The sequence below is a fragment of the Cyrtonyx montezumae genome, unplaced genomic scaffold (assembly GCF_038088225.1).
Source record: "Cyrtonyx montezumae isolate F1298 unplaced genomic scaffold, pur_monq_1.0 scaffold_8, whole genome shotgun sequence".
NCBI lineage: Eukaryota > Metazoa > Chordata > Aves > Galliformes > Odontophoridae > Cyrtonyx > Cyrtonyx montezumae.
Window position 1 is genome coordinate 109,896,952 of NW_027072089.1, and position 15,776 is coordinate 109,912,727.

At 43.3% G+C, this 15,776-nt stretch overlaps 1 protein-coding gene across 1 annotated transcript; it reads left to right on the plus strand.

Moving 5' to 3' along the window:
- Window positions 1-15: 15 nt before the first annotated feature.
- On the plus strand, window positions 16-2,167 carry DPH3 (diphthamide biosynthesis 3). The gene is made up of 3 exons (XM_065752964.1): window positions 16-172; window positions 266-340; window positions 1,251-2,167. The coding sequence occupies exons 1-3, from the start codon at window positions 65-67 to the stop codon at window positions 1,314-1,316; spliced, it is 249 nt and encodes an 82-aa protein (XP_065609036.1). The 5' UTR covers window positions 16-64; the 3' UTR covers window positions 1,317-2,167.
- The last annotated feature ends 13,609 nt before the right edge of the window (window positions 2,168-15,776 follow it).

Below are 15,776 nucleotides of genomic sequence, written 5' to 3' on the forward strand. Positions count from 1 at the left end.
TGCCCGCCCCTTTCCGGTGCAATTCCCGTCCTCTTCCGGTGCGTTCCCGCTCCGTGGCGGCGTCATGGCGGTGTTCCACGATGAGGTGGAGATCGAAGACTTCGAGTACGATGAGGAGACGGAGACGTACAGCTACCCGTGCCCCTGCGGGGACCGCTTCCTCATCACGCGGGTAACGGCGGCGGGCCGTGGGGGGTGGGGGGGGCGTTAGGCCGCGGGTACGTGGGCCGCACGGTGCGTGACTGTGTCCCGTGGGCTGTTGCAGGAGGAGCTGGAGAACGGAGAGGATGTGGCCACCTGCCCCAGCTGCTCCCTCATCCTGCGCGTCATCTACGACCAGGTGCGTCATCTGCGAGCCGAGGTTGGGCTTGTATCCTGAGAAAGGCGCACTGACGGCTTCTGAAAGCCTCTCACGCGCGGCTGGGGGCAGCCGGTGGCATCTTCTTTTATAATGCTGTGTCCTGTCCCAGTCGTTCTTCTGGTCCACGGCATCTCCTACTGTGCCTGAGCTAGAATGTCTCGGCTTTGTGTTGTTGTGGGGTAAAACGCAGGCACAAGGGCCTCCGTGCCCCCAGCTAAGGTCACCTGGCCAAACAGCTTTTGTTAGCTTTTGTTAGGCGTGCTGAAGCTTTTATCTGCAGTGCTCTGCCCACGTTCCCAGCACACAAAGGGTGTGGGGCTGTGTAAGCCTAGAGAAGGGCTGTGAGGATGGTCAGAGTGCTGGAGCACCACGCCTATGATGAGAGGATGAGGGACCTGGGCCTGCTCAGTCTGTAGAAGAAGAAGCTGTGAGGAAGCCTTATTGTGGTCTTCAAATCGCTAAAGGAATCGTATATAAAAAAAAAAGACAGTCTGATAGTGATAGAATGAAGGGGAATAGCTTTAAAATAAAAGAAGAGAGATCTAGGTTAGCTGTCAAGGAAAAACTTGTTATTCATGGGGTGATGAGGCTGTAGCACAGGTGCCCAGGGAAGCTGTGGATGCCCCATCTGTGAAGGTGACATGGATGGGTTGGATGGTGCCCTGGGAAGCTTGTTCTAGTGGTTGGCAACCCTAGCCATGGCAGAGTGCTGGATATATGCATTAAGGTCCTTTCCAACCTAATCCATTCTCTGATCTTTGTGGGGAAGATTTTGTGCTGCTTACACCCAGACTACTAGAAAACAAAACGATTATTTGATGTTTTTCTGAGGAAGAGGAGATAAAAAAAAAAAATAAAAGCCAACTAAAACTCTACTTACTGTCTCTAGGAACAGTTCATGCGTGATGAAGTCATTGCAGAACCTTTGACAAACAAGGAACTGGTAAAGTGCTGATGAATCCATCATGAACTGTTGCTGCTTTAGGATAAGCAGTTATGGGAATTTTGGGAAGAGACGTTGCTCTGCCTGGAAGCTGTTGCTGCTGTGAGAAACACGTGCAATAAGTGTCTTAATAACTTGAAAAAGAATTTTCTGGGACATCGACGTGAATGAGTTTTGTTCAATTGTGTTAAACGTTATATTATTGAGATACATACTCTGGAAGACCAGGACTGTGATCCTAATTGACTTCAAATCGATATGTAGAAGTGGTGTGCAGAGTTCTTCTACAGTGACATTAGAACAGTTATCTAGCAGTGACTTCTTAGACTATGCAGAGAAGTTCAGTACAGTTCAGTGTGGGCATATACCAGCATGAAATCTCATAGAGAGCTGCAATGTTGGGAGGCACATTTAGAAGTCCAGAGGACTCCATGGTTCTGTATGGTGCTGTACAGAAGTGCAGTTCTGAGGCAGTTTGCTATCTCCTTGGTTTTGTGCCCTCACACTTCCACCATATTCTAAGTATGGGGCAAATAGCAAGATCTGGAACCAGTGCTGCTGGTAAATTGTTTTTACTCCTATGAGTGTAAGAAAAGCGTGGATATATTATAACTGTGGTGGGTGCAACATGTGAATGGCAGAAACAGCTTTGGTAGCTGTATTAAATGAGTATCTGACTTAATGATTTACATTTGTACACACTGTGTGAAATTAAACAGGAATCAACATTTTTTTTACCCCTGCAGTGTTAATAATATGCAAATGAACTTTGAACTCAAAGTGGATTCTTACTTACCCATATTTTCTCAAGCACATTGTGATTTGAATCTTGCAGCAGATATAAAATAGGCTGTGGTTGTCTGTTCTGTTTGTAATTCTGCCTTTTCTAAATTTTAAGTCTTGTTTAGTTCGGATCTGTCATTTCCTAGATAAGAAATGCACACAGTTCACTTTATGCATTACTAGAAAGGAATGTTTTTAGGGTAGAAGGATGTTGCAAGAATATGCTCTGAAGTACTTTGGTTCCAAGACTGCTCCTTGAATTACAGGCCAGATAAGCAAGTCTTACTGATGTCTTGTATTTAATTACTTTTGTACTTACAACATTCTGTGAATGTTGGGAATGAACCTTCTGATTACTTGTTAAAGCAAAACCAGGCAGAAGGTGAATTCCTTCAGCCAGAAGTTTTTGAGGCAGTATGCACAACTTGAATTGTTTTTGTGCTTAAGCCAGCAGGTGGCACTCCAGTCACTTATATATCTTTGCTTCAGAAAATGCTGCGGTACTTTGGTTAGCTATGAATATTTATTTTGACTTTTGCTTAAATAAAGATGTTTAAAACTGCACTAGTGATTATAGTGGGCTGTTACTTTGCTTGTGCACCAGCCACATGGATTTCTGAAGGTGCTGAGTTGCTGCTATGGTTGTGATACTGATGTTTCTCCAGGCTAGCTAAAAATAAGTGGTTTTCAGTCTATCCATAAATGCAGGAATCCTATTTAAGCTCCTTGTTCAAACTACAGTTGCATAAATATCAGGGTTTGTTTTCCACAATTCTTCCAGATAAAACCATGTAGAGTTAAGTTGAAAAAGGAACACCAGAGAATGTGTATTCAGAAGTATCAGCTGTATTTTATTTGGCATATGCTAATACAAGTTCTGAAATAATTTTCTGTAGCATTCACCACTGTTCTAAAATACAGATAATAGCTTTTTGAGATGTGATTATAGGAAAGTTACATTGGTTCAGTGCTTAGGGTTTTATGACGAGCATGTTGTATGATGCCATTTGTATATGAATTACAGTTGTGTTATGTAGTATATATCAATGCTTTATTGAGGTTTTCATTTTATTTCCTTCCTCAGCTTTTTAGTAGCATAACAAGAGTAAGATGTGGCTGACTTTGTTTGGAAGGGGTGTGTCCTCTTTTGCCCACAGAAATTGCACTCAGCTTGGTATTGCAGTATCTTACAGATCGTCAGGGAATAATCGCTGTCCCTGTATAATAAAAACACAGAGTTAAAAAACAACAAGGATGGTTGATATCTGTCTCCTGTGGCCTGGGATAGGTGTTTAAAAATTGTTGAGCTATTGTTTGCTTTCGTATCTTCTGTTACGTGGAGAGGGATGGAGTTCTATGGCAACAGAGTTCATCCTTCTGAAAGTTCAGTGATGCTGAGGAGCTGCCCGTGTTTGTTCTTTCTGAGCTGGTGAGTAGCTTTAGACTCCAGTGATGGCAGACAGCTTTTTACAGTTCTCCATGCTGTGTAGTTCCAAAACAGGAGGCAGGGCAATCTGAGTAACCCATCAGAAATGTTCCTTTCTAGGAATTCAGCCACAAGGTTTCTTCATACCACCACGGGCCCTTGCACAGTGTGTAGGCCCCTTGTGCATTACTTGTATATTACATATTCCCGGAACCAATGGTTCACTTGTCTTACAAAAAGGCAGTTATGTAGGACACAGAGAAGTCTTTTGTTTGCATCCGACAAGCAGATGGATTGATTAGCTAAAAGGTTGTGTAATTCTGAATCATTGTGCCTGTTTATCAGGCGTACATGACTTGTTTTGAATAGGTCTGTGACAGAGACCCTGGACCTCCAAGAGCTGAGGTCTGTAGGTCACCAACTTCAGCTCTTGCACTTGCTCCATTTGCCTGTATGTTAGGGAAGTTGTAATGACCCAAGGGTCATTATGCAAATGCCTTGTCTCTTCTTCCTTCCTTTGTAACTTTTAATCTGGATTCTCAGCACCATTCAGAAATTGACCTAATTTGCAGAACATCATGTTAATAAAGATGTGTGTGTAGGCTGTCAGTGTGATCTATCTACCAAGAAGCAGATACTGGTCAACTTTAAATAAACCTTCAACGTACCAATTAAGGAAGTACACTGGCAGCTCTCTATTGCCACCAGGAAAAATAGCTTCTATGTACCCTGTTTCCATCTTTCCTTAATTTCAGTTCAGACCAACCTTGTCTGCAGGGATGAGTATTTGCTACACTGAAAGCTTAATGAAGTGTTAGTACGAATAGGATTTATCGAGGTTGAAGTACAATCAAACAAATGTATGCCACGATTTTCTCAGCACACAGTTCCCTGTGGGTTGCTTTCTCTTTGTGCTCAGTTAGGCTTTAGCTTTGATTCTGCTTTGTTATAACTTAAAATGCTTTCTTCATGTCTCTCTGTAGTAGCCATGGCATAGGGGAAACAGGAAGGGCAGGGAGGATCCAGAGGGTCCTGTGTAATCCTGAGGATGCTGGCTTGTCAGCCCTGGAGCTGCTGAAACCTTTTGTGTGATGAGGGCAACGACAGAGACACTGTGCCCAGCTGGCCAACTGCTTTCACAGTGTCACCTGCTGTCATGCAGGAAGTGGGTCAAAAGGGGCTTACCAGGGGGGTAAAAGCAAAAGTGATCTGTCATTACTCCTTGCCATCCCTGTTTTGATCTGTTTGCTTATCAGGTCACCTCTTCAAAGTTCCTGGCAGCTCCCCAGCCCAGTGTGAGCTTCCTCTTGTATCATGGAAAATCATTGCCATGCCATTAATGCTGCCACTGGGTACGGTCAGCAGAGGAGATTGCCCTGAAGGTGCTGGACAGTGTGTGAAGCTCAGCTGCCCTTCCACCAGTGCCATTCTGCAGCCTGATACGCAGTGACTGTAACCACTGTTAAGAATTGCCTCTGTTTAAAACCCTTCTAGAAGTGACTCCAGCCTGCTAGACGTCTAAAACGCTGCAACATCTGTGTATATTCCTGTGGTGTTTACATGAAGTGCAGATTTTCTGGTATGGTCTGAGGAATAATAACTACTTCACATTCTCTAGGAAAAAAAAACCTGCATTTTTCAGGGGATGATTTTCTTAAAAAAAAAAAAAAAAAAAAAAAGCACATGAATATTTACTGCTTAATGGTTCTCGTTTCTGCACATCTCTGACCACAAGCCTGGGCAAATTCTATACCTGTGCAAAGCTGCTTCAAACACCTTCTGGTATTTATTGAATCCTTTAGGTAGTATTGTACTATGAACCCTTTCCTCCCTTCTCATAATGGTAAAATACAGTTGAGTTGGCTTTTATATGATGCAGAGACTCCTGTGAGCCTCAGTATCCTGCTCTGGTGTCACCACACTGGTGGATGCTGGTGTGCATCCCTTAGCCCAGAAAAGAAAATCGGACTCTTCATTTAGATAGGAAAGCAGTCTGGAGGGAGAGGTACAGACCAACCACCCATTGGTTTGCTATTTCAGACCCAATAAAGAATGTTTGTCCTGAGGGGTGAGATATGAGCAGTGGCATCAGCAGGAGAATTTGCTGTTCCAAGTCAGAGGAAGGGTCTGTAGTTAGCCCAGTATCCCATCCCCAGCATTGCCCTCCTCCCGTGTGGTGGCACTTCCTCAGAGCATCCTACCATCCTCATTGTGAGTCATGGGCTGCTTCAGATAGATGCATTAATACTTAATAGCATAAATATATATATATATTTCCATAAGTTATCTTAATAACTTACTGAATCTGTGACGCTTTTATTATCCACTACATCCCATGGAAGGAAATAACCCAGTTTGGGGACACTTTGTGAGGAAAGTCATCTCTTTTCATTTCTTTTTAACCCATTGCGCACTGGTTCATTTGAAGACATTTATTTCACTTCTGCTTTGAGTGTGTAAGGTCTCTGTCTACTCAGCCACGCTCCCCACAGGAGCTGTTCTGTGCCCTGTTGGCCTTCTAGGAATGTTGCCCAGCTCTTCCACATTGAGAGGAAGGAAAGTAAGTGCATCATGTGTACACTGGCATGATGGTATTTGTTCTCTGCTCTGTTCTCCACTTTCCAAAATTACTTAATGTTAGGTATGCTTTTGGAAGCTTCCTGAGCACTAGGCTGATGTCTTAATGTTTAATTAAAGCAAAAGCCTTTCAGAATCTGAGCTCAGAGTAACCATGGTTTTCTCCTATGTACTCCTGCTGATGGCCCAGGCATGTTTTGGAAGAAGGCAGAGTGCCCTGAGTCAAGTGTCAACAGCTCAGACCCGAGGTGTATTCCTGCTGCTCTTCCCTGGTGATGGCTGATGAAGGTGTGCAAACTCTGTGTTTTGGTAGGGCAGTTTCAGGCTGCTTCATGCCATTCTCCTCCCAGCTTTTAAACAGCTAAATTGCATTTCATACGTGGCTTCAGCTCTCTCTTCAAAGCCACATCTGTGTACCTTTTAGATTTCCCTGTCTTTGCTGCAGTGACTCTCCTGATGTGTATGTGAATTTTTCAGGCATTGAAGCTTTTGACTGGAGTTGATGATGGGCTTTAGTGTGAGATTACTTTTAAATTGGAATGCACCGTATTTACTTTAATAAAAGGAATGTGGGTACTGCCCAATATGCACACACAAAAGCATCATTTTTGAAAGGATGTAGATTTTTTTTTTCCATTGGAAGGTACTATTACCTTGTAACTTTATATTTTAATTCCCTTCTGAAAAGAAATTGTCTTATCATGAATGAATAATGAGTGGTGAATGTCAAGGAACGGATAATTCTTGCTCTTGCTTTTGAAGAAGGGGTTAATTGCAACTCACAGTCTCTCTCAGCTGGCAGAACCACTCAAGATAAAACTATTTCTTGGAAGAATACCCTTAGGAAGTTAGTGACCTAGAATGAGCTTGGTGTAGAATTGCCTTTTAGCCTTAAATGTGGTATTTGCTCTTGCAGTCTCTATACACAGATAGTTTTTGACAGGCTTTGCAAACGGCCTGGAGTCAGAGCCTGCAGGCTTTCCTTGGGTAAGTAAAAGCTGCAGAGTTGGGAATTCAATCCACTGCTGTTGAGACAAACAGCAAAATTCCCAAAGCTGGGATGGTGCTCAGTGGGATGCTTGCAAGCAAATGCCAGCCGTTGTTGGAGGAGGGTGAAAAGTACGTGGGAAGGAGCAGAACACGCTCCCTGCTAGAGCTGGTTCATGAAGTTCAAGCACTGCTGTTAGCTGGAAGCAAAACTGTGTTTATAATGCCCCTTGACATAAGGCACAAGGGAGAGCAAGTGATGGCACACAGAGCTGGCATACTGCCTTGGGCATTGAAATATGTTTTTGTGGCTTTGCTTCTGCACCTGCACTGCAGGCTGCATCGCCATCCAGAGGGCAGATTTTGTTGTGGGAGGGAGGGTGAGCGTGGCAGTCAGCTGGTACATAAGTCACTGCTGTGCACGCAGTGAGAGCATGTGGCAGTCTGGGGGGTTATGCTGATACAGGGCCCATCCCTTCTTGCTTACACCAGGAGGGATTTTCTCCCCAGCCTGACTGTTTGTACCAGGTGCCACTCTCTGAACTTGCTCCTTGCTCAGTAACCCTAGCCAGTAATCTCATTGTTTGGGCTGTGGTTATCCTTGCTGCATTGAACAAATTGAGGGTGATGTGTAGGAGATGTATTGTGGAAGAATTTAATCCGGTCCCTTCAAAACACTGATCCTTGCAAATCCTTTATTTTTTATTTTTTATTTTTTTTCCTCCTTGATAGTTCAAGTCTGGGATTTTCATCTGAAGGAGAATTCAAATAAATCAGCAAGAGGAGAAAACATTAAACAACCACAGTCAAAATTGCCCAGTGTTTTAGACTAATGGACCCCTTTTCAAGATATTATGCGTAACAGGATTTGATTGTGCTTTCTCAGCCAGAGAATTTCTGTCAGTACCTCTGCCAAATGAAAGATCTTAGGAAGGGAGGATTTGATAGCATTCCAGGTTAAGCCAGCCTCTTCATTCAGAGACAATGACTGCCAGCCCCACACAGATTGCAGCAAGGCCACCCAAATGGAGAATTTCCATTTAGGAAGGCCAAGTTCCCCATACTCCTTTTATTTTTGCAACCGTAACAGGGTCGTGCCGTGTCCTTGGTTTCTTTCCACGCCAAATAAAGTGTCTGCACATTTTGTCTGGTTCATTTTTGTACAGTTTAGGCATTTATACTGGGAACACTTGCGAAAATAAGGTTCTGAAGACACAGATTTGTTTCTGACAGGTTAATCATCCTGGCGGATGAGAAATTACCATAATAGATCTGCAAACATAATGCAGGTTGCCTTGCAAGGGCAGCTTGTGAGGATCAGACTGGCTGGGGGTGTTGGGAGCTGCAGGCACGCAGAGCCCTGGGAGATGCAGCTCATGTAAAATGCTTTCTGAAGAACACTGGGGCAGATCCTTCCTAGCTGTGTAACTCTGGAGTAACTCGGTCTGCTTTGTTGGTATTACCTCGTGTTGACTTCACTGAATGGAAGGGCAGGATTTGAATGAATTAGCTAATGACCAGAGAATAAAGGCCATGTGCAGTGAACAGTAATTTTCTGGGTTTTCTGCCCTTCACAGCTGTGTCTCATTAATATTTTAGCCTGCATCAGATTGCTGCTTCACTGGGTCAGCCAGAAGCTGAGGTTGGGCAAGTGCAATTCAGCCTCGTTCACATGTGCAGCTGGTAGGATTGGGGAGGGTGGAGGCACAGATGAAGCTCTGGTTTCTGAGGGGTGCTGTCCTGAGCAGTGCCCCATCGGAAGTGCTGTGGGGTGCTGCCTTGTGTTAGTTTGTTTTGTCCAGCAGCTGTAGCTGGTCTCTGTAACAGTAACCACAAGACTGTAGGATACCTGACTGGAATCGGCCTTCACTGGGTCCGGATTTTGGTCCTGCAGAGCTCCCGGCCAGCTGCACACCACCAACTGGGAGGAAAACACCTTCCCAAGATGTGAGGAGCTGCAGCCATGCCCAGGGGCACAGCGGCTGCTAAGAGGTGTCCTCCTCAGAAAATCTGAAACCGCTCAGTTTTAATATTCTCTTTTCTTACTGAGCTGACTACCGTATTTTAAACCTGTCAAGTGTGTTTTATCTCTGTGAAATTCTGTTTACTTTTGCACATTCTTGAGCTATCCAGATCTGTGCCGCACAGAACTCTTTCTGGCATTTTCCCCCAGATGTAGTATTGTAATCCATCGCTTGTGACTGCCAGAAAATGACGATTCCAAGCGTGTCCACAGTTCACGGAATAGATATTTTGCTGGTGGAAATCCTGTTGTTTTTTCATTACAGTGAGTTCAGCGGAAAGCAACCGGAGAGCTCTGAGAGATGAGCTTCTCAAATAGGGCAGGGAGGAAACCTTGATTAGGGATGGAAACCTTGAAGAGGGATTTTTGCATATTTCTGAAACGTCCATTCATTTCCTGGAGTACAGAGAGCGAGAAATCTTGTCTCAGTAGACAAACGGCCACCTGCACACTCTCAGCCTGAGAAATAGCCTCTTCCAGCTCGCCCCTTCTGCTTCTCCTCTCTCTCTTGTGTTCTCCATTAGGTTCATCTCTCTACTGCCAAAAATAAATAACTAAAAAGGGCTGTGGCTCTCCTGTGCTCTTGATGGATGTAGGCTTTGTCTGCATCTTTTCCTTCATTCCTTTTACCATTTATTTTGCAGGTGTGTTTTAAACACACTATCTTTAATAGCATAATGGCAGTGATGAGGCCTAGTATAGGAGCAGCCTGGCAGGACGGGCTCCACGCAGGGGGCTTTTGTGGCACTGGCAGGGGAGCACAGGTTGTGTTGTCAGGGAAAGGGAAGGAGCTTCATCATCTGCACAACAATTTCAGCATAATCGTGCCAAGAGTATTCCTGCTGCGAAACAGAAAATGTAAAGCTGTCACCTGACAGACTCGCCTTCAAATCCATATTGACGTATCAGTCATTGAGGATAGCTGTTTGCTAAAGGGATTACTGACAGGAATAAAATAATGATTGCTGATCGCTATGAATGTGCTATAGGTCTTGGATATTTTCCTGGCAGACTTTAATCTTTCACTGAATTAGACAGCAGCAGCCCTGAATTCGGAGGACTTGTGCTCAGAAAATCAGTAGGACGTTTTTGAGGTGGCATGGGGGAGGAAGGGGGACATTTTTACATAAGTAAATAGTAGTTTTCCTTGTCTGACCAGACAGCATCCTTCCACAAACCGGGAACTCCACAGCAGTTTGTTATTTTGTGGTGTTCTGCGTAAGAAAGGGGAAGATGAGACAATTTCCTGGAGAAAACCCAGAATGTTAATTAATGAAATGGCATTTTGATATTCATTCTTGGCTGGATGGAGTTCACAGCCATCCTGATAATTCATGTCTTGTCCCCATGTTAAGAGCTTTCCAAGATGATTTTCTCCGCTAACACTTATTTCTGCCACTAGTGGTCCTGCAAATAACAGGGATAGGCACAACACACCCCAAGTGTTTGACACTGGAGTGTTCTCACAAAGTGGCTGTAGGGCAGCACTGGGCAGACGGAGGAGCAGCACCTGGCTTGTGGGGCATAGGATCAACGTAGCTTCCAGTGGGTGGTTTTCATGCCTTCCTGCCACATCCCAGAGGAGGGGAGGAGGGCTCTTCTCACCTCTCAGCAGGGCACTGACAATTTGTCACACTTCTCATGTGCATGACATAACACCCCGTGCAGGGAGGGCTGAGCTTGGAGGCAGGCTTTGAGGCTGCCCAAATCTTCCTGAGGCTGAAACAGCTCTGGGGACTTGGTTCTGGGTCCTTACTCCTCAGCCTCCTGCTATGTCCTTTCCCCTCCAGAACTTGCTGTTGCAGACTGAGACAATGAGAATCACTCCAGGTGCCAGGGAGAACAAAGAAAAGAACAAATAGCCTGAACACATGAAAACGTAGAGAAAAGCTTTCCCTGCCAGGTGCTGCAGCAGGAGCCAGCATTTGCAACATAAACCTAAGGTTGCTCTTATTGTTGAGGCCGTGTTGGGCGCTTTTACCATCCTCTGGTGTTGTAAAATCAATGGATGGATGTACTTGGAAGCTGAAATTGAATTCAGCTTTTCTCATTTTCAACTTCCCTCAGTTATTTCTCCCTCTTATAAAATGAATATTGATTTTCCTCTTTCTGCTGAGCCTGCAGTCTTTGCTGGCACGTAATTGTTACTAACAATTTCACTCGAGCTGGCTAAGAAAACTCAAGCAAACCAAGTTTTATCAAGATTTGCCTGCTTGTTGAAAGTAAAACATCCCAAAGACAAATGCTCTTCCTTGTGGTGGACCAAGGAGGAGACAGAGCCTGGCAGCAGGCCGTAAGCAGTGCGACCATCTCTCATTGCACCTCCAGTGAGAATCCCAGTTCTGCTCCAGGTTGCAAAGGAACTGGTTCTTATTCCATACTTAAACCTTGGAATCAGTGCAAAAGGAACTACCATTCTGTGCCAAGCCACACCACCATGTTACAGTGTCTAATGTTGAATGAAGATGTTGAAAATGTTTTTCAGAAAAGATGCTATTTTCTCATAATTAACAAGTTATGCTCTCGTTGTACACGTTTTGCTTATCAAGTTATTTTTCAGGTTCAAGACCTATTGTCTTTCACCCTTCCCTCTCATCACCAATTTAAGAGTTGTTCTTGGCACTGGGAACCTTGAGAGTACAGTTCTGGCCGCACACACAAGGCAGTTCCAAGAGCAGGACCTGGCGCTCCAACAGCCCACTGTCTACAGAAAACTCAGAAGTTATTTCTGTAGCATCAGCACCAGCCTCTGTTCTTGGGGCTGCGTGTGTGCCTATCTACGTAGGCATTACTGGCTGATCAAGGCTCGTTCCACTAAGAAACCAGCATTTCCTTTGCTTCTGCAGGGAAGGGCATCAGTGGGAAACTGCCCCGAAGAAGGAACTTTTGCCACAGTGTGTGTGCTTGCTGTGGCAGCCTGTGATGAGCGGAGCTCTGTCGGCTCCATAAGCACAAGCTGTCATTGCTCAGTCAGATAAGTGATCTTTCAGATTCTGTTGACTGATTTGTAAATCAAAGGAGCTCTTGGCTCCCCAGATGAGAAGTTTTCCATGGGTATGACACACATGCAAATGAGAGAAGGAGACAAAAAGCCTATGTAAGAGATGGGCAACTTAGTCGATGAGGATTTTTCTGTAAGCCTTATTTTTAATCGACATGATGCATCTGCCCACTTGAAATACTCTGATTATGAAACTGGCTCTTTGTTTGCTGCTAGACTTTTGATTTCTAAGCATTTCCATGCAGTGTAGGCTAATAAAAAGGACAGAAAAAAGAGGAAGGCGTTAACACAGTGTATTGTGTTAAACATTTTGATTTATCTACAGCTTTTGGTTTGTTCAGTAATCCCAAACCATGTGTACAAAGGGTGATTGACAAGACAGATTGTGCTTGAAGCAGCTTCCCAGTGGTTTGTACTCAGGTTTTTATATCTGATGTTCACAATCATTAGAAATAAACTGATGCATCAAAATACTGTTTGATTTTCTTTCATATCTGCATTTACATTTTTCACGTCAGTGTCAAATTAAAATGATGAAAAAGAGACTGCTAAAAACGGTTTAAACTTTAATAGGATATTAAGTTAAGAAGTTGAGAAAAAAATGCTGTGAAAATCATAAAACCAAAGGGTGTAATCCATTAAAACTCATTTGTGCCTATAACAACATAAAGGACATTATTAGATTAATTCTTATCGGTCTGTAAGGCTGAGAAAGTCCTACATAAATGGCAAAGAATGGAGATTTATGCTGGCAATCTTCTGAAGAATTATACAAAACAGATTACCTTATTTTTATGCAATACATATTTTATTTTCATTGTCTGAAATTGTAACACAAGCTTACCTTGAAGTGAAGTGAAAATATACATCATGGCGGTATTCTCAAAGGTCATGGACTTCAACTAAGTTTTTAATGCAGCTCCTTAGAAACTGAGTGATGCATTCAGCCTTTAGGTTGATCTGTGCATCAATTAGGTACAAGACAAAAAAAAAAAAGAAAACTTTGCTAACAATCCCAACACCTGTATCTGTTCTCTGTCATCAGAATTCTGCTGTGGCTTGTGCATAATAATCTACAAGTGAGCTGCTGTTTTACAGAAGCCTCCATTTGTAGCTAGAAAGATAGCAAAAATACTGTGCCTCTTATCACACAGCCAGGTTGTTTCAGCAGTACTCCATTCCAAAGCACCTGGTGACAATGCAACAGAGAGCTGTGGATGATGTGCCAGGGACTGTACTTTCCAGAGATTCTACTCTCCTGTAGCTCCTGTTCTAAATCTTCCACTGAAATTGATGGAAATGATTGCAAAGGACTGTAAAATCAGCCCCCCTCTAAGATGTTGGTGAATTTCTTTAAGATCATGAAGTGGTGGTTAACTGAAAGCATTGCCACTGGGGGCTTTCAGCAGATTTATCTGCAGAGCGGCCATTCTGCTGCACTAGGAAGAAGAGGTATTTGTCAATCGTATTGTAATGAAGAGGAACAGAAATAAAACATTTCACTGTGCGCTGGTATACTTTTGTGAGGGCAGAAATAGTGCCGTTTGCATAGGTTAAAAATGTAAGCTGAGAAGTTGTCAGTATTTGCAGACACTCCTTTTTGACTTGTTTGTAAGACTCTCCAGTATGGCATAATCTGAATCAAACTGCTGGAGATAAAGTGAGATTCGAGGTGCAAGGGCAGAAACTGAGAGCTCTCACTCACTTCACTGCCCAGATGTCATGGAAAGAAATCTGGGCTGCTGCTGTTGTTGTCTTGATTGCCTCAACATAGCCCCATTCTGTCCTGGAGAAATCTAGTCACGAAGGACCTGGAGCGCATGGACTGAGAGATGCCCTGATCATTTCTGTACTAAAAGATTTGGCATAAAGGCTGCTCTGGTCATCCCCTTGTTCAAACTTGAGATTAATGTATGGATTATGTATGGATATGCTGCCGTTCCATTTCTCTTTGCTAGTGCTGATACCTCACCTACCAGAACGAACCCAGACTCCTGCAGGTACTGTCTGCATCACTGGGTCTAGGTTTTAAAGTAAGTGAAGTTAATACTTCACGCCTTTATATTCTGTTTCCAATTAGCTGGAAGAGGAGTAAACCAGGCTACTTAGTAAGCATCGTCAGACGGAAGGGAACCTGTTCTTTAATCTGACCTTTTAACTCATCTTCATGGGTGGGCTTGGCTCAAAGCATTCATTATTCCTGGGTTGTCAAATTCAAAGAAGAGGTGGGGTTAGAAAATAAGGTGTTTGTTCCTGTTACACTGGAATTCCTCTGCTCTTGCCTGAGGCTCTACTTCAGAAGTCTTCACAGTTAGCGCTTCTATGCCATTTTGCCTGAAATATTTTGTTACTGCATTTCTCTCCTGTCAGTGGGAATTAAGAGGAGCCAGAAGTGCTGTCCCTGTCGAAATACGGAGCTAAAAGTAATTCCATGTTTTGTGATGCTTGAAGCATTGCTTTCTGTTTATGTTGTATGAAAAATGTGCAGGCGTGAGGAAAATAAACTGGCACCCTGAACAGAGACCTTTCATTGAGCCCTCTGTGTAACCTACTTGAGGAGAAGGGTCTAGTTCATAGATGTGACAACAGGGGCAAAGTAAATGACCACCATGGGAAAATGGTGTTGGTACAACCAGCCAACCAATCTAAAAAGTATGCAGGAAGGAAACTAGGCAAAACAGGAGATGGATGTTTCCCCTCTGCTTTGTTTTGTTGGTTTGTGTGTGTGTGTGTCATGACAGATTATGTTAGAGGGAAGTGTACTCCTTGATACGGCCCGCAATACCCCCTCCCTTTGATGTCCCTGTACAGAGACCTCCTGGACCAATCCATTGCAGCTCCTTTCTGTCCTGTGCTCTGAAGTGCAGTCCCCTTGGAAACCAAACATACACGTGCTAAGTTACTAAATGCAACAAGTATAGTCGTAATTATTCTTCAAATTATTCTGAACAATATATTTTAATTTTATTGTTGGAAGAGATTTTATGTTACATGTTTTTCTATGGTACACATATCTACAGCAAACCTTATTTTCTAGGCTTTTATAATTCTGTTAAAAGCAGTACTAGGTGAGGATCTCCACAGCCTTTAAGTTTTATTCCAAACTTTTCCTCCCTAAACAAAAATATTTCCATTCTTCAGGATGATAAATCCCACTTGTGATCAATTATCATGTTTGTATAAACATTTTTGGAACATGAAGCGAAACGCTGAAGGAATGACATTCCCAGTGCAGAGTCCAAAATAGAATAAATAATACATACTTAAAAAATCTGTCATAATTATATAAAAAAAAAGTAATCACATTTCATTAAAACAGCATTTCACTCAACTGTTGTGTGACTTTAGATTTCTTTTCTCACCCTAGACCTGGCAGTGATCGTACATCACTTGTTCTGGAAGCGGTTACCATCCTTTCAGTTAAAAACTGAAGCGTCTTCAGGAGTGTCACAGGGAATTTTAAACAACATAGCAGCAAATGGCATTGGATTCTGATGCTATTAAAGAAAGAGTAAGCAGTAGTTAGAGTGGTTGGAGTGGTGCCTCAACAGGATGTGAAAACTGCAGCACTCAAACCAAGCAGGGACCTCAGTGGGGAAGTTTTTGGACAACATAACACAGAATGCTGTTCATGTCTTCTGTTGTAGCCAATTTCATATGCTTGAAACAAATATA

Bases quoted from the DNA above. Each gene is read 5' to 3' on its own strand.
- DPH3 (XM_065752964.1), top strand. From the start codon at position 65: ATGGCGGTGTTCCACGATGAGGTGGAGATCGAAGACTTCGAGTACGAT. The intron at 173-265 runs GTAACGGCGGCG...GGGCTGTTGCAG, and splicing joins ACCGCTTCCTCATCACGCGG to GAGGAGCTGGAGAACGGAGA. The intron at 341-1,250 runs GTGCGTCATCTG...TACTGTCTCTAG, and splicing joins TGCGCGTCATCTACGACCAG to GAACAGTTCATGCGTGATGA.